Source organism: Dipodomys spectabilis, unplaced genomic scaffold (genome assembly GCF_019054845.1).
Source record: "Dipodomys spectabilis isolate Male_0828 unplaced genomic scaffold, ASM1905484v1 ptg000071l, whole genome shotgun sequence".
NCBI lineage: Eukaryota > Metazoa > Chordata > Mammalia > Rodentia > Heteromyidae > Dipodomys > Dipodomys spectabilis.
The window spans coordinates 1,702,368-1,725,141 of record NW_024870748.1 but is presented as its reverse complement, the minus strand read 5'-3'; the positions used below and the strand labels follow the sequence as shown (position 1 = coordinate 1,725,141).

Genomic DNA, 22,774 nt, shown 5'->3' with positions numbered 1-22,774 from the left:
TTTGGGCATTTACGCAAATGATCACAAACAAGGCCATACTAAAGCTTCCAGCACAACTATGTTTATACTAGCATTATTCACCATAGCTAAGATATGGAACCAACCCAGATGCCCCTTAGTAGATGAACAGATCAAGAAAATGTGATATATATGTATATATATATACATATATATATATATATATATATATATTAGAATTGTATGCCTCCATTAGGAAGAATGACACCACCCCATTTGTTAGGAAATTGAAAGACTTGGAAAAAAATTATACTAAGTGAACCAAGCCAGCCCAAAGAAACATAGGTCCCATGCTTTCCTTTATTTGCGATGACTAGTATATGTCTAGGATAATCTTACCAGACAAGTAGAAAAGGTCAAAAGCTATGTACATATGATCGTATAAGATGGTGCTAAGGGGAATGAACCCCAAGATAGGAATACAAGAGGTTTTATCTTTGTTGCTGTTGTTTTTAATATACTTATACTGTACTATGCGATTTCTTTTGTTTCTTTCCTATGTTCTTCCCCAATGGAAAGACCCCTGTTTTCACTGTGTTTGATTCTGGTGCCCTGCATCTTGTAAATGCATTTTTCTAATTTGGGGAGGGGAAGGGAAATAACAAAATGTGAAACGAGGATACAGGTCCTAGGGACTGAACTTAGGGCCTGGGCACTGTCCCTGAGTTTATTTTTGCTCAAGACTATTACTCTACCACTTGAGCCATAGTGTCATTTCTGGCTTTTTCTGTTTATCTGGTACTGAGGAATTGAACCCTGGGCTTTGTACATGCTAGGCAAGCACTCTACCACTAAGCCACATTCCCAACCCTCTATGGATCATTTAAAGAATGTAGAATGTGTATTTCCTTAGTGATCATTGAAAAATGGCTGTAGAAATAGCCTGCAGAAACAGAAACATGGGACCCATCTTTGACTCTTTTCATTCAAAAATGTCATCTAATCCATCAGCACATTCTGTGAATTTACTACTAAAATATATCCTAAATACAATGGCTCTGATTTACCTTCATCATTCTAACTCTAATATGGGCTTCTATTCTCTGCCACATGGGTTTTCTTCCGTTCCTCAAAGCACTCCAGGATTGTTCCTGTTCCAGTATTTTTGCATTTATCATTTACTTAGTAATACTCTTCCATTAGATTTTTCACATAGTTGCCTTCTCTCATCATTCAGATCTCTAATTGTAGTGTTACCTGCTTAAAGGTATTTCTCTGAGTCCTCCCTCTACCCCCAAGCTCCCAGTTTAAAACAGTCATCTCTAACCATAAGCCATTATGTCTTATAACACCCAAGAGCTGTATCAGTCGAGAAATTAGTCTTTTATTATATCAGGTCATCAATCATTACATATTTACTCTTTGTCTCCATCCAACAGGATGTAAATTCCTAGAAGGTAGGAATTCTGCCATGTTTCCTGTATTATTTCCCTGGTATTATAGAACCTGCATATTTGTTCTCTACAAAAGTTGTACATGTTAAAGATTGAAATTAATCTGACCACATAATATCAACCTAGTAGCTGTTTCAGAAAAAAAAATTCACAGTAAGGTTTTGTTTTTGGGAACATCTTTTCCTTTTATATGTGGAATACAACTAAGCTAGTTATTTATTCATGTCAGTTGAGTCTCAGGATGCTGAAATTTTACTTTATATTCAGGTTTTTCAGCTTTTGCATGGTGATGTAGAGGACTTGTAAATAATTAACCTGTTTAGGTTTGCCAGGTGAACCCAAGAAAATCTTAATTGAACAGATGGGCTTCATTCGTTCAACTGGAAGGCTATCAGATGGTTTGACTTTGTCAGATTAAAAATAGTGAGCTCCTTTAGATAAGTTCTTCTAGGGAAGAGACTTTCATAGTTCTCCTAAGGATCTGGAAATCCGGTGTGATGTTAATTACCCTGATGTTGTCTGAGAGAGTTGGCAGCCTCAAGGAGAACTGAGACTGAACCCCCTTAGGCTTTCTGGGCTGTGAAATGCTCTCATAAGCAAGTAGGTTATGTGGGAGGACAAACAGAGTTAGGCTAATAATATCCATATGGTTGGTTACTTCCGGCAGATGGCTTGCATGCCACCTTGGAAGATACCTGGAGTTGCTAGGTGGTCTTCAAGGGCAGCTCAAAATCATGATTGTTGAAATAGTTGAATCTGTAGGCCACAAAGGAATGACTAAAGATGGACTGACTAGGACATGAGATCAGCAGCAATATTTAATAATTAGAAGTAGGAATGTGATCTGGAGGCTGGTGCGAAGTTACAAATTAGCTTCCTCTCTCTTTCTAAAGCTAGAGTAAACAATCCATGTCTTACACTGAGATAGCAAATATTTTCTTATTTCCAAGAAATACTCTTCATATCTTTATGGAGGCTTGTCTGGAAAGCCTTTGCATATCAGTGTATAAATATGTAGATACATACATATATGCATATATACATACCTTTGTGAAGTTGAGGATTTAATTCAGGGCCTTATGCTAGGAAAGCTCTTTACCATCACTAAGCTACAGCCACAACACCTTATTATTTAGATTAACTGGTTGATTGACTTTTGGCCTATACTTTGGCTTGAACTTAGGGCCTCATACTCTTACTTAACTATCATTTAGCTTTTTTGTTCACTTGAACTATAGCTCTGCTTCTGACTTTTTGGTAGTTAATTGGATTACCATTTTTCTGCGTGGTCTGGCTTCAAACTGCATTCCTTAATCTCAGGAATGTGAGTAGCTAGGATTATAAGTGTGAGCCACTGGTGCCTGGCTCCATAGCACCTTTAATATTTTATTTTGAGGAAGTGGCACTGTGGCTCAAGTGGTAGAGCGCTTGCCTTGAGCTGAAGAGCACAGGGACAGCGCTCAGGCCCACAGTTCAAGCCCCACGACCGACCAAAAAAAATTATTTTGAGATTAAACTCTTGCTATTTTGCACAAGTTGGCCTGGAACTCTTGATTTTCCTGCCTCAGCTTCTGCAATGCTGGCTTTCAGTTGTGTGCCATAATCTACAGCCTTTATATTTTAATCACTCAGTTTCTGTAACCTTTACCTATGATCTCCTGGGATTTGTAGAGCCTTTTATCTTTTAAAGAGCTTTTGTGATATTAGCCTCTCACTAACCCCATAAGGAAAGAAGAACAAAGAATAGTCTCCTTGATAAATGAGAAAATTGGTGCCAAATCTTCCTTGCCCAAAGAAAAACATTGGGGAATGTGGAACTAAAAGTAATTTTCATTTTTCCTATTTTAGCCTCATTCATAGCATAACCTTTAGCATGACAGAAAGAATATCAAACCATGTATAGGGATTTGTTGTGTTTATGAAATTCATTCTAGTTTAATGAATGACTTCTTTTCCTTTGCCTTTTTATTCAGATTCCTTTGAAGTTGTCAGAGCATACAAAATTTCTTTTAAAGAAGATATAGTTGTGCTTTTCTAATTGATCTATCAAAGAGAATGAAGGCACAGATCAACTAGGCAATGATACAGATGCCTTAACACGTGCTGCATTAGACGCTTGATTGATTCATGCAGAGAACCTCATGTTTCTGTAAATACTAGAGAGTCAAGTCCTAGTTCACAATATCATCTTGTTTCAGTTTTATCCTGCATAAATGATACACCTATTTTGGCTACATATCACGATTGCTTTGTCGCTTGACTATGGTAATGTATGTGAATGTGGTTGAAAATATGACAGTCCATGAGTTCCTATAGGAAAGGACTTTTATTTTATCTATGGTAAATCATTAATCCTTCTACAAGTCACCATGAAGCAAGCCCGTAAATTGCCTCATGCTTCAAAATAGCTCCATGGAAATAAACACCAATCTGCTTATCTGGAGGGGTAATCATATACTCATAATTATATGAAATTTGTATATTTTAAGCCAATATAGTTCCCCAAATAACCTCCAATGATGGTGAAGAAGGTATTTACAGGTACTTTAGACACAAGGTAGAATTTAATTTGTGTATAGAGATGTATGGATTGTCTGTGTTTAAAATAATGAAGAATAAATAATGGAATCTAAAGCATTATTATTTACTTGCCTCTACCACACTTTCTTATATTAGATGTGTTTTCAGTTATGTGCTTATGTTGTCAGGTCAATCTGTGCTTTCTTGAAGATTGTCCTTTCCACCCTGCTGAAACATGCCTGCAAGGAAGCTCCGTGGTACTATATGAACCTTTGGCTGCTGAGGGAAATCCAACAGATGTCTCAATATCTATCTCTTCCAGAGACCTATTTGTCCAAGCTTCAGCATTTTTACTTTTTGGCTACTGCTCCTTCTCTAGTCTTGACTTACAAGGTCTTTCATGCATAATGATATTGGGAAGTAAGACTTTGTTGATAAGATAGCCATGTAAACACACTGGAAGACAGTCCTTCCTTCCTTCCTTCCTTCCTTCCTTCCTTCCTTCCTTCCTTCCTTCCTTCCTTCCTTCCTTCCTTCCTTCCTTCCTTCCTTCCTTCCTCCCTGCCTGTTTCTCTCTCTCTCTCTCTCTCTCTCTCTCTCTCTCTCTCTCTCTCTCTCTCTCTGTGCTGGTAGTAGGGTTTGAACTTAGGGCTTCAAATTCTTCCTTGTTCTGACTTTTTTTCATGGCTAATTGGAGATGAGTCTTACAGACTTTTCTGTTCTGGCTGGTTTCAAACTATGATTATCAGATCTCAGGCTCCTGAACAGCTAGGTATAGAGGCGTGAGCCACTGGCACCTAGTTTAGCTCTTACTTTCTAAGATTGCTGAATAGTATGTAAAGCAGATGTCTCTGACCTTCCAATGCTTCCTGATAACTTTTCTATTGCACTTGCTGTTATATGTTCCTTTGTGTATGGCTTGACTATGTCTTTAAATATCTTCCCACATCCTTTGGGTCTTTAAATGAATACTATTTGGTTATAGTTACTTAGATATATTGTCTGGAAGGATTTCAAATTCCTCATAAATTTGGTGAGAAAAAATTAACAAAAGAATTTGTATCTTTTGGTGTGTCATAACGTTAGGGTTTGGAGGAAGAAGTCACAAACGTATTATGTATGTGACACAGTTGCAATGCACTTTAAAATTATGGGTGAACGTTTTTGGTCATGTCAAACTATCAACATACTCTGCACAGGTGCATTTGTAAAAAGATTTTTGTCTTTTTCTCATATACTTCAAAAATCTTCTTATGGATAAGCAGTAGTGAAGAAATGTGGACTCCAAATTAAAATACATTGTGTGTGTACATGTTGTGTGTGATTCTGAACGTGTAAGCAGAATATAAACACTATTAGCGCAGACTACTTCCCCAATCATCCTTTCACTGCCTAAATAAAAAAATATTAAATGATGGAAAGGCAGTCAAAAGGGTGTTGAGAAAAAAATGAAGAAGAAAGAAAAATTAAAAGAAACTAAATCCTGGGAGTTGAGGAGAAAAAAAGGCTGTTGTGTTGAGACAAAACACCATTCATGAGTTAGTTCCCATGTGCATTGTGGGTCTTACAGTGTCTGAAACTCAAAACCAAGATAACTCCCTCAGTGGTCTCATGATGAAAGCCAATTCTTCTGTCCTGCCTATGGTTGAAGGGCAAATCTCCAGTTACCCAACTCCTCACTTTTTATCCCTGAAACTCTCTTCTGTGAAGATATGTTTATGTATTTGGATATCTTAATAATTTTAGTGATTTGTAGGTGGAGAGAATTTTGCAATTGTTTTTTTCTCTTGTCACTGGTACTTTGTAGAATGAATGTGCATCAGGTTAAATTTCCAAAACCAAATGGAGAATGATCATTTTGGTGTAGTTTTCTAAATCATAGTTGCATTTCTCTGAGCAATGACAATAAAATTGTTGACTTCGACTTTTTTTTTTTTTTTTTTTTTAGCATATATGCCTCTGCTTCTGGTTGGGATATTTGGTTTTGGAGTTGCTGTCTAAGGAAATCAGTTTTCAAGTCAAGAGGGTTGATAGTAATATTCCAGATGTCTCTACCAGCTGCATGTATTTTGCTCAGTCCCTGTCTGCCTTTCCTGATGAACAGGTTCCTCTGTGCCAGTGACTTTATATGATTTTAAGATGACAGGTAAGAAAAGCTTAGAAAAATGAGAGAAACAAAAGAATCATTTAAAAACACTGTCATTTTAATGGCAGCCTTGCTTGAGATGAGTAAAAATGTCTGCAGGGCAATTAGAAAAGATTTTTATTTTATTTATTTCTCTTTCTTAGTGGAAAAGAAAACTATAGGCGTAGCCCTAGGCTATCTTATGTTATTACTATTTGGTCTCCGTGGTTTCAGTATGAAGTGAAAAATGAGAAGAACTGAGTTGATATTATGTTTGTAAATGTTATGTGTGATCTTGTTTCATTATTTAAAATTCAGAAGGCAAGCCATCAAAGCATCTCACTTCTTATATGTGGAGGAGTTACATTTTTTAAACTGCCTTGGTATTTTTGTATGTGTCTGTGCTGGTCCTGGGGCTTGAATTCAGGAACTGTGCGCTGTTCCTAAGCACTTTTTTGCTCAAGGCTAGTGCTCTACCACTTGAGCTACAGATCCACTTCTGGCTTTTTAGTGGTTGATTGGAGATAAGACTTTCCTGCCTGGGCTGGCCATGAATCTTGATCCTCAAATCTCAGCCTTCCTAGTAGATAGGCATGAGCCAGATGTGTCCAAGTCCCTTGATGTTTTGAGATTGCTGAAGATTTGGGGTGAAGGAACATGACTGTGGCAGACAAGTCCCTGAGTGAAAGACAATATACTCTTTCAGTCTGCCTCAATGCCCTTTGGGTTCAAGGAGTGGTGGAATAGAGGACATGGTAAGAAAAAGTGGCTATGGGACCAACGGGATGGATGCCTATATGATATGAATACTCAACACACTCTTTTTGGGTTTATATAACATTTTCAGTATAAGCTAAAAGTGTTGATTTTTCTGTACTGGTCAGTTTCTCTCTTAGATCAATTACCATTATGTGCTACCCTGAGAGACCACCCCACAGATTCCTTAATGCTGTCACTAGTGACCATTTGGAAGAAGAAGTGAAATTCAGGAAATTCGATAATAATTTGCATTTCCTCATACTTAGAAATACTCATCTGCCTATCTAAGCAGATTTTCAAAACAACTCAATTTCCATATGAACAACTTGTTGATGGCAAAGGTCAGTAGGAATTGGTGAGCATTAGAAACCACAAACCAATTAGAATGTACTAATACCTTTGCTCAGAATTGAATGTTGATGTAAATTGGCTCCAGTAATGTGATGCTTTTTTTTAATGAAATCATCATCAAATGTATCAGAAGATAAAAGACAACAAAACCAGTGAGGGATGGGGTCTGGGAATAGATGCAATGACTATTCAGTCACATTATCAAGCTTTACTACTAATAAATCTTATCATAGAACCTCCTTTTGCCTGAAGTATGGATGAATGGACCTTGATAGTGTAATGAGTATTGATGTCATCTGTCACTTACCATTTAAAGCACACCTTCTAATTGATAATCATTGTTGAAAGAAAAAATGCTTTCTACTGGAACATATATCTCTTATCAGAGGGTTCAAGTCTAGTGTTTTGATATCCTAAGTGGTCAATTAATTCATAGAGCAACTAGATGCCTATTGGGATGGATGGTGAACATAAGCTCTGTTGAAAGTTGATACCAAACCGATTATATTCTGACTATTCAGCAGATTCTGGTCTTGACAAATGTGAGTGCTTTCATGGGGCAGGGATTGTTCCAAAATTAGCACCTGGGACTAACACAATATGGAAACTCGAGTCCAGATTAATTTCAGAGGGTCATTATATCATTTTGATGCTTCTAACACATGGCCCTTATCCCCAGTTGGGGATTATGATCTCAGTAAACAGGTGTAAAGGTGAGATATGCATATCCCGAGCCACTGAGAATTCCTGAAAGTATCCAAAGACTAATATTTCTCTCCTTCAGGGAGTAAAAATAGTTTTTAGTTAATTGGTGTAATGTCAAGAAATACACTCTTCCTGATTTTCCATAAATAATTGGACAAATCTCATGATAATACACATAGAAATATATTCCTTACTGATTTATTAAAATAAGCTGGCTTAGAAACAACATCTGTTTACTCTGAACCTTTGAGGAAAAATTAGTAATTACACATGCCACCCAATAACTTGATTATTGGTTGGAGAAAGTGACTAAAATTTTCCTCACTACCTCACAAAGTGACTCTGGATCATTACCAAAAGTGGTTATAGTGGCTACAGCAGAAAGCAGTGGCAATGTATTGGATGGGTCTATCTTCTAATCCAAATGGATACATTTTTTTCTTGTTGGGGCAACTTAAAAATATTTGTGTTCTTAGCAATGTCAATGGACTTACAGAGCTTTATGAACTTATTAGTGAGTAATTTGCTGTTTCCCCAATCAGATTTGGCCTACAAGGGGCAGAGAGACTAAGTCTATGCAAGAAATTGTAATAATTATAAGCTTCCTTGAAAATTATATTCTCACTATGTATATACTTGGAACAACTATAATACATTTACATAGAAAACCTCTGTCTAAAATAGAATATGTAATTTCTTCTAGTCCATCATTTGTCAGAGTTTTGATCAATTACCTAACTTCCGTGAACCAGTGAGACATTAACAAAGCACTGTTTTTAGAAAAACTAGAAAAAAGAGATAGTATTTAGTTCATTCCCCTCGTAATTCATGTAAGGGGATCACAGATGACATAAGTTAAATGACTTATCCAAGGACAAGCAATCACTCTGCAGCATGATTTGGATTCAAATATATGTTAAAATTCAGTGCTCTCAACATGCAACCTGTTACATCTCACATAAGCCTTAGTTCTAAAAAACAATGAATTAGATCACCAACTAAGCCATAAAGTATTGAAGATACTCTCCTTTGATAACATTCCTATCTTTTCCCAACCCTCCATTAAAAGCACTCCGAATTTACCTTTGTAAGAATAAAAGAAAAAACAGCAAGCCCAATTAACTACAAAGTACTTACTCTGAAAAATTCTTTTGTTGAACCAGAGTCCAGGGTCCCATATGCAATTTCAGTCTGCTTAGCTAAGTCTTCAGCACTCTCTATGGGAGAAACCATTCTCTCCACAGTCAGGAAAGCAGCAAGATTGGCAGTATAGGAAGAAATTATGATCAGGGTGAAGAACCACCAAACCCCTCCAACAATGCGCCCAGAGAGTGATCTACAAAATAAAAACAAATCCAGGCCCAGAGAGGCCAGGTGTCAGTTTAAGAAATCCTTATTTTTACTTCTAGAAAAAAAATGTTTTCAGTAAAGCTGATGAAGGAGAGAAGTAGATGAGGCAAGGGAATTAAAACATCAGACAAAAGTCACATATCATGATGGCATATGATGATGATGCATAAATAATGCTCTTCAGGATTATACAAGTTTTGCTCTAGTTTCGACCATAAATATCCCCTAAACATCCATGTGTTGAGGCTTGCTTGCCAGTCTGTTGGATTATTTGTAGGTTCTTTAAAAGGTGGGGCTTAGGTAGGGAAAGTTATATCATTGGTGGGGTATGTCCTTGAGGAGACTCCACCCTTCCTCTCCCTCTTTCCATACCCAGTCACCTGTAAGGTGAACAGGCCTCCTCTGCCATGCACTGTCATTGTGATGTACCACAGGCCCAAAACAACAGGGCAAAAGTGACCATGGACTGAAATTTCTGAAACTGTAAGCCAAAGAAAATCTTTCCTTTTTATAAGTTGTTAACCTCAGGTATTTTTTCACAGTGAGTTTCAGCTATTGGAACAGGTTTCACAACAAGATTTTCACAGGAAAAATCCCTCCTTTTTAAACCCATCTCCTGCTTCCTTATGATGAATTAACTTATTGAATTCTCTTTCTGTGAGCTTTACTGAGCAACTTTCAGAAAACTACTCTTATTTCCTTTATGGAGAGTGGTTCTTAGCCTTGGTTGCACATTAGATTCACCTGATATCCTAAAAAAAAATCCTGCTCAAAAATCCATTAAACCAGAACATGGAAGGCAGCATCCAGATATTTGTATTAATTTATTTTGGAATTAGTATACAGAAGTCTGTATTTTTTTTTAAATGTTCACTAGGCAGCTTAAAATATCTAGCCAATCTAAAGAACCACTGCTATGAAGGGATGCCATTAAAGAAATAAAACCTTTCCACTTTTTAAATTTTTTTTAAAAATTTTTTAATTTAATTTTTTTTATTGTGAAAATACCGTACAGAGGGGTGATAATTACATGGACAAGGTAATGAGTACATTTCTTATCAAGCATTGTTGCCTCCTCCTCTGTTAAACCTTCCCACTCTTTTTTTTTTTTTTTGGTGGGCCATGGGGCTTGAACTCTGGGCCTGCGCGCTGTCCCTCAGCTCTTCAGCTCAAGGCGAGCGCTCTACCACTTGAACTACAGCGCCACTTCCGGCTTTTTGGTGGTTTATTGGAGATAGGAGACTCACGGTCTCTCCTGCCCGGGCTGGCTTTGAACCGTGATCCTCAGATCTCAGCCTCCTGAGTAGCTAGGATTACAGGCGTGAGCCACCAGCACCTGGCTACCTTCCCACTCTTAAAAAGGACTGGTTAGGTACCAGTAAATGAGCACGATTACTTCGAATTTATTAATTTTTTTGTCAGTTGTGGGGCTTGAACTCAGGGCTTGAACATTTTTGCTCAAGGCTAGTGCTCTAACACTTTAAGTCAAATCATACCTTCCAACATTATTAAATTTAATAAAGAGATTAACATTATGTGGAGCTGAACTCCCATGAATAAAGGAGCTAGATTATTGTACATATCATTTTCATATAAGTGTATATACATATGACTAGTGGGTATCAGTATATCAAAATGGTTGCATTTTACAAATTAAGCCTTAGCCAGTGAGGGCAGGCCTCAAATGAGGTAGGAAACTATTTACCAAATAGAGTTTGAAAGGCACCAAAAAGACTTTCACTTCCCTATCCCATCCCCAAATAAAGAAACACATTTTCCTGCCCCACTATAGAATTTACAGCTGAAATTACCCTCTAAAAGGCCTTGATTAGAATGTAGCAAACACATTACAGTATTGATTTTTATACAATTAGTAGGGAATGGAACTGAAGATGAGTCACTTTTAATAGAGGAGGAATTTTGTTTTTCAGTGTTACTGTACATTGGCATTACCTGAGTGTTATACCATACACATATGGTATACTCAAATTCAGAATATGTGAAAGCCCAAGAATCTCTACTGCTTAAGTATCACAGGTGATTTCTGCTGCAAGTGGCAGGCAGACTAAACTGAAAAACACTGTTGTTCATCAGTAATTAACCAACTCTACCTATGCAACAGTATCATCTATGGAACTTAGTCAAGGCAAATAAAACAAAACAATGGAAGTCCCCCAAATACTTGCCCATGCTGGATCCCAGACAAGTTAAATCAAAATGATAGGGGCTGGGCCTCAGCAGCAGCATTTCATAAAACTTCAGGTACAGCTAGGGTTGTGAGTTATGGTTTACAACATGAATGTAATTCAAATTATATGAATGTGAGAGATTAGGGGGCCAGTGTGAGAAAAATTCATTCTCAATGATGGTGGAGGGTCTGGATTTAGGAGAAATCATGTCCTTTACAATTTTGCTGAAGGTCAGCTTGGTCTGCAGAAGTAAAAATCACTTCCCCAGGTTTTTATAAAACATTCTGACACCATCCTTAGAATAGTTCTGCTGTGTGACAAAACTCCATTTTGGCTAGGTTATGTTCAGTCATGCCCACAGAAATCTCACAGAAAGAGGACTCATTCTTCCATAAAGTAAAGAATAAGTGTAGGAGCCTGGCACATCTCCAAGCTCTATGGGAAGAATACAGTTCTGGCCTGAGAGCTGAGAAATCAAGCTCTTGTATGTACTACTATTTTACCAGAATGAAGCAAATTCAAATTCCTGTTTCCCAAGATAACCTTTTTCAGCCACTGGGAAGTTCAATTGTTTTAGGTACTGAACTCGGATTAAATAATTTTGGTAAATGTTTAGATGAACAGCAGTATTTATTGGTTAATAACAAACCTACTTCATTATTTTTAAGTCTACAATTCCTGTTGGTCCCTAAACGCCTAAAACAACTATTATTTATTTCCCAAACATATCATTTCTGGGCTTTTTGGGTGTGAAAATCTTCTTTGCAGCACATTTTTTTTCTAACTAATAGAACTACCCTCAGGATGTCATCTAGGAACATTTCTTTTTTAATTAGAAGAGGTAAAAACGTGAATGAATCAGAAAAAAATCAGTAACACTCTCCAATGCTAAAAGTAGGCATAACAGCATAGCATTTCAATTAAGAATTTATACTTTTCATAGTTTTTCATTTTTACCAAATAAAAGTTAAAAAGTTTATTGTGAACTTACTTGACTCTAGAAATAATGTGGCTGCATGAATGATTAATGCTTCAACATTCATAATAGTAGGGTAATAAAATGACAATAATAGCCAGCTTTGTATGTGCCCCCACACATTCTAGTTTCTTTATATATGCCAACTTTTACAGTCTCCATCTCTAGGGGATTAGTGCTGTTTTAGAGACAAGCAAACTGAGGTCTTTTAGAGATAAAGAGATGCAAGAACAAATGAGAAATAAAGAAGAACCCCTATATTTACATGCTATGAAAGAATTACCTAGATTATTTTTCTTTTGGTCAATCATGGGTCTTGAACTCAGTTCCTGGGCACTGTCCCTGAGATTTTCTGCTTAAGGTTACCATTTTTACTGCTTTGAGACACAGCTCCATTTCTTGTTTTCTGGTAGTTAATTCACAATAAATGTCTCATGGACTTTCCTTCCTGGGCTGGCTTTAAACTGTGATCATCAGATCTCAGCCTCCTGAGTAGCTAGGATTAGAGGTGTGAGCCACCAGCACCTGGCATAATCAGTACAGAATGTTCAGAAAGTTCAGAATGGTATGTATATTAGAGCAGGTACAATTTTCTACAAAATATAGTTACAGGAAAACCAAATATGCTTGGATGACATTATCTGTTGTTCATTTGGAATGGAACTAAGAATGTTGTTCTTGTGTGGAAAGATAAGGTTTTGCTGAGACCATAGTAAAAAGTGACATTGGAGTAATTCCAAAAATCAGGAGTTTGGTGTGGAAAGAGGTATATTCCGCTGCAGTGAATACTAATGGTAGTTTCTGTATCACCTTCTTGAAATGTGGAGAAAAATACAGTAATTTATGGAAATTACATTGTTCCATTTTATTGAGGCTAATGGACTGTGGCTGTGTCTCTCTGATCTAAAATCAAGCCTGCGCATCATCATCTGATTATTTTGGCCAGTTTCATACTGACTCAGATTATCATGTGGTTGATCTGCATGACTCAGCTGAGGTTGGTTGTTGACATGACCGAAAATAAACCTAAATATAAAAGTCCTTTTGGTGACCTCTTGTCTGTCAGGATGTCAAATTGACAATTATGTAGATAATATCATGCTATACAGTCAGCCTTCTACATCCTCAGGTTCCACATCAACAGATCCAATCAGATGAGGATTGAAAATATTTGGAAAACAATTGCATCTGTATTGAACTTGTACAAACCTCTTGTCCTTATTTCCTAAACATTGATTTGCTTAGCATTGGCACTCTAGTCCACATTATAGTCAATCTAGAGATGATTTTAAGTATATGAGAGGACGTGCAGAGGTTATATGCAAATACTATGTCATTTAATATAAGGGACTTAAGTATGTACAGGTTTGGGTCTGCAAGGGTTCCTGGAAACTGTCTTCTCCCATACCAAGGATTTATTATACTGATAGGCCTGGGTGTGTGTGAATATCCACATAGAAGTGTATAATACATTTTACAAACCTCAACAAATAAGTTCTGTGGGATGGGAATACTTGCACTCAACATTATCCCCTTAAGATAAGAGTAGATTTGACAAAATATTTGGTACAACCTCCACCACCTTGTTCCTCCCAGGCCCCTGCTTTTGGCATGAACACTTAAATCTTTTTACTGAGAAAAGTTCCAGTGGACTCACAGGGAAGAAGCTCCACAGGCATTTTTACATTTCCCTTTTCTCATTAGAGAAACTACAGCCACTTAAACCTACATTTTACATGGAGGCTACATAAAAAATGACTGATGGGTCAACCCCATCACATTATATAAAGGATCTATTAAAACAAGATAAGACTTTATAGTTGAGTTAAAAAGACCTGTCATTTTCCAGTACCTTTCCTTCCATTAATGCAGCTTCAAAATATTTAACATTCATTTCAAACAGTTTTGTTGCACAAGACAGATTTCAAGGTTAGCATAATAAAATGACTGTAAAATGCTGCACACTTAATGTTTATAAAATCCATTATAAGAAGTATATCATTCCTTTTGAAAAAAATGCAAGTGAAGTCCTTCTGTTAATGAAAGTAAATTAGCAGCTACAAGACATGTATATCAAGTAATATACTTGTTATTCTTGTTATCTGTAATCATAAGAAACTCAAGTTCCTGAGTTAATAATAAAATGTATTTTATGATATGTGAAATGATAATAAAAATGAGCTATGTGCTATAACCTTCATTCTGTAAGTAAATTTTGTCATCTGCACATTACTAGCTTTGTGAGATGAAGACCTGGAAGTACAAAGTGCTTCTTCTTTGTACAGACTCTTTATCATTCCTTTTTCTCTCTTCTTTTTCTAGAGCATGCATCATTTCTATATTCCATTCAATGTTGTGTCTGGGAGAGAATTTGACAAAAGGTGTAGCATCGATCTTTGGCTCTTACAGTCTTCTGTGATAGGAAGAAGTAACCATGTCTCAAAGACTAAAAACTTCATTTTTCATCCAGAAAACTCATGAAATAGTTGTAATAAAAATCCTGCTATTACATCATTAATTTATTGCCACATTCAGACTGCTTTGAGGGTGAACTTGCAGTAGGACAAAGACAGTGGTGATGCATTAGTAGTGGAAAAGCTATTGCTTACAATGGAGAAAAAAGGCTGTTGTCTTTGATCCCATTCAGTTTATACCCTTCATGTCATTTATTATTCTGTACATACTTTGTGTTTTAGAAGAGGATTCACATATGGAGGATCCATGTCCAATCCGGACAGATTCCTCTGCCTACTACACCAAGTCACTTGATACCTTGAAAAGTTAATAGAAAAGTGAAACCACTGGATTACATAGTAATCAGGTTCAAGTTGATATGTTCTTTACATTTTTCTTTTCTGTGATTCTTCCAAACTGTATATCTTCAATTTGGCTAGCCCTCAGATGTCCCTGCAGCATCACAGAAAGTCAGTAGGGGGAGTGTTTGTCTGAACTTGGATTCTGGACTACTTATGTGTTCTACCAAATTTTACAAAGGAAATAAACTTTCAATACACTTGCAATCTTTTGTCAAAAACAATATATTATAGCATAATCGGAGCACCATATTAATGAGCCCCTAACAAAGGTAGACGATGAGGCTATTTTTTTCTTTTTCTTTTTTTTCTCATCAGAGGCCTAAAATTTTGTACTGACTAGCGTTTTAGTTGTATTCCTAAGATTTGAGTTTGGGGGAACTAATTACAATATTAACCACTGGTAATGATTAAATTAGGAAGATTTCATTAAGTCAATTTAAAAACAACAAGTAACATTTATTGAGCTTTTATATGCCAGGCACTGTGTTTTACACTTTGCAGATGAGGAAGTGAGGTTAGACAAAATTTAGTAATTTGACCAGGTTATAAAACTGCTGAAAGGATTGTGAATATAGTAAAGCTAACTTGAGTACTAATACTTAACCAGTTTGCTTTCTCCATCTGTCCATCTTCCCATCTCCTACCCAGGGTGAAGAGGATTAAACTGAATCTGTTCATGCCTTGTGCATATAGATATAATCTTGGATTATTACATTGATTATCCCTTTGACTCAGCCTCCAGCTTCATGTAGAACAAAATATTTCAATCTGAACAATTACAATAGTTCAAATACAAAACCTAGTATTGATGTGGACTCATTCAGCTTGTAGATAACTGTCAATAACTTTATTTGATGGCAGTGGAATGATGCCAGCATTTTTTTTCATGATGTCATATTGCAGTAAACACATGCCCAATAGCATTTTTTTTGCTAGTCCTGGGACTTGAATTCAGGGCCTGGGTTCTGTCCCTGAGCTGCTTTTTTTTTTCCGGTCCAGTCAGGGGGCCTGAACTCTGGGCCTGGGCGCTGTCCCTCACCTCTTCAGCTCAAGGTTAACACTCTACCATTTGAGCCACAGCACCACTTCTGGCTTTTTTTTCTTCTGCTTATGTGTTGCTGCTGAGTAATCAAACCCAGGGCCTCATGCATGCAAGGCAAGCGCTCTACCACTGAGCCACCTTCCCAGCCACCTGAGCTGCTTTTGTTCAAGGCTAGTGCTCTACTACTTGAGCCACAGGTCCACTTCTGGCCTCTTTTTGATAATTTATTAGAGGTAAGAGTCTCACAGACTTTCCTGCCCTGGCTGGCTTTGAACTGCAATCTTCAGATTTCAGCCTCCTGAGTAGTCAGGATAACAGGCATGAGCCACCAGTGGCCAGCTCAACAGCATTTTGAATGCTCACTGCATAACCTTTCTTTAACAACCAGGACGAAGGCAGATTTGCTTCTGGCTTTGAGAGTGGAAAAAATTTTTGGACCTGATCATGAGAAAGAGTGGAGCAAACAGTACCAATCTGCACCTTCAGGCTGGTTGCACAAAGCAGTGGGTGGTCATACAGTTAATTCTACTGCTGGCTCTGGTTCCATCATGTAATCTCTCTGGGTATCACTTTAGTATGTAATATGAGAAAAACAGCATGAACTGGAAAGAGCAAGGGTTTTGAAGTGGGAGCTAGGTTCAAATTTTGGACCTACTATTAACAGCACCACTGAGAAATAACTTATATTACTTTAATTTAAAAATAAGTACAATGCCCACACTGCAGTGGTATGCTTAGGATTAATGTCCATGTGATAGTTCAGGTAAAGTGCCATACACAGTGAGAGCTCAGTAAAACTTGTTATCACCTTGTCCCTGACAAATGGTAGCAGTTGAATTAATTCCCTTTTGGAACCTCCTTCTGCTCTAACAGTTGTTAATTCTACTTAAAATGCAATCTCTTATAATTCCTTAAATTGCTTCAATTTTGAGAAAAGTCAGAGTTCACAATAAATGCTCACATTCTGGGCTTTTTGGAAATGTTTGTATTGAAAGTGTGGCCATTAGACAAAAATAAAGTATAAAGCTAATGTTTGCAGCCAAGGCAACCACAAATTTCAGGGTGCAACTATGTCATTAGCAGAGATTTCTCAATCTGTTAGTAGAGAAAGACATTACAGTGGGCTTGACTGTTATACAATTGAGTGCAAAAATATAATCAATAGAGCTCTCAAGACAAGGAAAACATGTTTCTTACTGGCATATGATAAATATGCTAAGAAGTGTAACATTTTATTAAAAGCTTAAATATGTAATTTTTAGAAGGACACAAAAGAGACTATCAGATAAGGCATCACCCATGTGGTAGAAAACATAGAGCTCATGATGGTAATAATTTATCAATCAAAAGCTCAATAAGGATAATACTTGTTACACTAGACAAATGATATTCTGAAAGGCTGGGGTTCTTATAGCTGGATTGAGTTTGTGGCCAGCATTGAAATAAAATTGAACAGAATAGAAAATATCAAAGTACATGGCACAATGTAAGAGTAATGTTTGGTAGCCTGGTGGGGATATCACAAATGTAGTTTTGAAAATTCACTTACAGAAACCCATAAAATCTCCAGTCTTATTCACTCTAGCATTGTCTCAACACAGATAATCAATCATGTTAAAAAAAATCTCTCAATTATGACATCATTCAGAAACTATAGTCTCTTAAAGTGAACATCCCAGAAATGAAAAAAGAAACAAGCAAGCTAAATGATATCTCAAAATAACACATATTTTGAGCACATAAAAAATAAGTATTTCGAGAATATGACAAAGCAGATTGATGATTGCAAAAAGGTGATCTGGATAAATGAGGCATACCCCATATAGGCAATTCTAAAAATCTGCCAAAGATGGATATCAGTGAATAGTATTATAAAACTTCATTGTAAATATTGGGTGCTCTGAGTGGATAATCACAAAAAGATATAAAAATAGGGTAGAAACCTTCTGAGTTCTTATATTTTAAGCAAGTACTCTACCACTGGAACAAAGTCCCTAGCTGCTTTTACATTCTAAGTAAAAAAGTCCCTGTATCTTTGTTCCCTAATGGTCTTTAGTTAGTATTTGGATTAATGCTCTATTTTAACTAAAACGTTGTGTGTGTGTGAGTGTGCGCGCACGCGCAAGCTCGCGCATGTACACGTACATGTGTTTGTGCTGGTATTGGAGCTTGAACTCAGGGTCTGGATACTGTCTCTTAGCTTTTTTGATCAAGACTAGTGCTTTACCACAGGAGCCACAGTTCCATTTCTAGTTTTTTGGTGATTAATTGGAGCTGAGAGTCTCATGGACTTTCCTGCCTGGGCTGGCTTGGAACTGTGATCTTCAGATCTCACCCTTCTGTATAGCTGGGAGAGAGCCACAGGTCTCAGATCCTGTTTTTTTAAATAGAAAGTTTTACTTTTTATTCTTATTAATATGTTATATTTGTTTATATTTTATGATTGCAAACCCACTACCATTTGTGCTTTTGTAAGTTAAAATGTTAAGTTGATAAGGTTCAGGATCTTCACATTCAGTGTTTTCTAGTTCTGAGACTTTAACTTGAGGCTTACACATGGAGGCAAACATTCACTGAGCTACCTCTTGAATCATACTCAATATCCTCAACAGTTTTACTAAAGTAAATTTGTGTTCTATAAAATTTACTTCAGTAAGTGATGTTAGTATAGTATTTGTAATCAAGCTTTGGAGCATTTTGATCACTCCAAGACATTCTTTTTTTTTCTTTTCTTTTCTTTTTTGGATGGTTGAGGGACTTGGGCACTGTCCCTGAGCTCTTCACCTCAAGGCTAGTACTCTACCACTTGAGCCACAGCATCACTTCCGGTTTTCTGGTGGTTAATTGGATACAAAAGTCTCAGTGAACTTTACAACTTGAGGGTGGGGAGGAGTAGTTGTGAGATGGGAGGGAAGGGATAGTAGGGGAAAAATAAAGGAGAAGGCAACAATGCTCGACAGGAAATGTACTTATTACCTTGCTTATGTAACTGTACAGTATTCTTACAATAAAAAATGTACAAAAAAAGAAAAAAAAGTCTCAGTGAGTTTCCTGCCCAGACTGGCTTTGAACCGTGATCCTCAGATCTCAGCCTCCTGAGTAGCTAGGATTACAGGTGCCCAGCTCCAAAGACATTCTTTAATGCTCATTTGGAGCTGACCCTGGCAGGCCTAGGACTGAGAAAGCTAGTGAGGCATTTGTGCTAGTGAGGCTTCACACACAAAATTTGTGGGTGTGTCAAAATCTCTTTAATAAAGATAAATAACATTTGGTGCAACATTTAAAAAATCAATATGAGCCAGGGGTCAGTGGTTCATGCCTGTAGTCCTAGTTACTCAAGAGGCTGAGATCTGAGGATACTGGTTCAAAGCCAGGCTGGGCAGAAAAGTCCATGAGCCTCTTATCTCCAATTAACCACCCTCCAAAAAAAATGAGGGACATCACCCAGGTCCTGAGTTCAAGCCTCAGGACTGGCACCAAAATAAATAAAAATGGATATGAAAATGTCTATTATGAGAAATTTAAAAATAAATACCAAATTTAAAATAAATACTATATATGACCCCTGTCCCCATACATGCTCTACTTGCTCTCACTTACCTCATCCTACTCCTGGCCTTACCATCCCCTTTTTCTCTTAAAACTTGGGCTCCCCATAAGTATTGTCTATTTTAAACAAATAGAATAAAACCAAAGGGGATATTAAAGAAACAGTATTATTATTTCTGTGTTCAATATGAGTACTCTATTCAGTCTAATATCATATCTATTTCATCCGATGTTTTATTTTATTTTTGATAACATAATTTCAGCTAGGTAATTTTGATAGAATGCTGCAATGGTTAGTTCTAGGCAGTCTAAAAGAAAAAAGGAGATGCCTCTGAAAGGGAAATTTAGGGAGATTTTAAAGAAGAACTCTATCTCCTGTCATATTTCATTTAGATTCAAACCATGGACAAATGAACAACTGTTTAGCTTAGTTAATGGAGAAACCATTTCTTTTTTTTTTTTTTTTTGGTCCATTGTGGGGATTGAACTCTGGGCCTGGTTGCTGTCCCTGAGTTCTTCAGCTCAAGACTAGCACTCTACCCCTTGAGCCACAGTGCCACTTCTGGTTTTCTGGTGGTTAATTGGAGATAACAGTGTCATGGACTTTCCTGCCTGGGCTGGCTTTGAACCATGATCCTCAGATCTCAGCTTTCTGAGTAGTTTGGATTATAGGCGTGAGCCACTGGCACCCTGCTAAACGACTTGTTTTTTATTTTCTTCTTCTTCTTTTTTTTTTTTTTTGTTGGTTGTGGTGCCTGAACTCTGGGCCTGGGCACTGTCCTTCAGCTCTTCAGCTCAAGGCTAGCACTCTACCACTTGAGCCACAGTGCCACTTCCTGCTTTTTCTGCTTATGTGGTACTGAGGAATCGAACCCAGGGCCTCATGCATGCAAGACAAGCACTCTACCACGGAGACACCCTCCCAGCCTGATAAAACATTTCTTATCTGTTCAAGATTTAATATTCGCTTTCTCTGGATATTGTTAATATTAGCTGAAAACATTGCTTTTACCTATAGTCCATGCATTTTCTATAATGTATATGAACATACAATATAAATGCATGAAAGATATTCAGTGCAACACCAGTGACACATTCACTTCCTGGATGTAAGTAAACAAGATGGCTTGATGATAATTTGTAATAGGATGGAATGTTAAATGGAAGAAATCTGGAACTGAGATGGATGAAAACCAGATGCACAGGTATGGAGTATGTCTGTAAATGCAAGGAGGCACTGTGTTACATGGAAACAAACCTTGGAGAAATATCACATCCTTGTTGCATAAAGGCACCCAAGGAAAACCAAAGACTGTTAAATATTCCAAATTCATTTGGAGGGTCAGGAGGGCTTTGTGGGTCGCGAGGTTCTTCATTATTGTCTTCCAAGTGCCATTCATAAGGGCTGAATCTGCTGACTAGGAAAAGAACTACGCTGACTCCAATATAAGCAAAGACAATGCACATCCAGATTTCATAAGCCAAAGGATCCAGAAATGAGAATACGCCTGGTTTTGACTTTTGAGGCTTCTTTATCATGATGGAAATGCCCAGGCTCATAAATGGCTTTGAAAAATCTATGACTTCTTCACGGACCAATGTTATAGTGAGTGGAGCAACAGCTATATCAGCTCTCTGAAAAAAAAATGCATATATGACTTTAAGAGACAATATTTCAATCAATCATTTGTCATATAATATACTTCTCTGGTGGCAACATAACATCTAAATATACAAGAGAAACTGTGGAATCTGTTCAAGTGCCAAGAACTGAAAGATAAAGAAAATATGATATATATGTATATATATATATACTATAGAATATTACTCAGCCTATTACTACTATTTAACCCTTGTTTTCTTAATGTTTATGCTTTTATGTCTTGTATACCTCACTATTCTGACAATTTCTATGAAAAAGCATAACGGCCCGTACTAATTTTATTTGCCTCCTTCCCACCAGGTGGTGTGACTCAGGGCCCCAGTTTAATTCTTGGGTGTTATCATGTGTGACCCTCAAATTATTTTTGGAGAGGTTGACTATTAAAATATGCATTCTTATGAGGCAAGGACTTGTGAATTGTTTTTTGTATCAATTATTGAAAGTAAAAAATTATGGATGCTTTTCAATGTTGTTGATTATTGAATATGATATATGAAAACATGAGTGAATTCTACAAAGGTAATGTCAAGGATAAATCAGATAGTAAAAGATTAATTTATCTATTAAGTTATATTTCCTACTAATGTTTCAGATTGATAAAATAAATTTCAGCAGTGCACTATATAATTAATTCAAAGGCAGACCATACCTCTATAATATTCCCCTAACAATAGGCACCACAATTTTCTGCATTGTTCCCACTGATGTTCACATTAAAAAAATACATTGTAAAACAATTTTTTGTTGTAAAGGTTATGTACAGACAAATCACAGATACATAAGTAAGGTAATGAGTACATTTCTTTTTGAACAGTGTTACCCCCTCCCTCATTTTCTCCTGCTTCCCCCCCTCTACTCTTCCCCCACCCCCTGCAAGTTGTAAAGTTTGTCTCCAACATAGTGTCTGGTGAGTATCACTGTTGCATTGGTTCACCCTTTGTCCTGTCATTTCTGTGTTTCTCTTTCCCTTCCCCAGATCAGATAAACTTATATATAAGACAAAGGGTGCAGAAATCACAAACAGTGACAACAGGCCATAAACCAAAGGAAAAAAAAAGAAAGAAAAAAGAAATAACTTCAAACAATAAATTATAAAAAACTTCTTATTTCCATTTCTTGGAGTTCATTTCGATAAGCTTCATTTTATATGGTTATATGGACCTAGTTATTAAGCTTATTGTGATCCTCTGCTAAGAATATCATAGTGATGTCCACATTTTCAAACTTTATGACCATAATGGGTTTTAGGCTGTAGCCAGGCCTTAAAATACTCATGTAAAAAAGTGATTGTGACTAAGGAATGGTTAAGGATGGCAT

The 22,774-nt window shown here is 36.9% G+C and overlaps 1 protein-coding gene across 1 annotated transcript in view; it reads right to left on the bottom strand.

The window, feature by feature from the left end:
• Gria3 (glutamate ionotropic receptor AMPA type subunit 3) overlaps positions 1-22,774 on the bottom strand; it is a 261,812-nt gene that overhangs the window by 50,752 nt on the left and 188,286 nt on the right. The window contains exons 10-11 of the mRNA XM_042682411.1: positions 21,053-21,429; positions 9,010-9,208 (exon numbers count right to left, since the gene is read on the bottom strand). Of these exons, the coding sequence (XP_042538345.1) occupies positions 9,010-9,208; positions 21,053-21,429 (576 nt within the window). The remainder of the gene's footprint in view (positions 1-9,009; positions 9,209-21,052; positions 21,430-22,774) is intronic.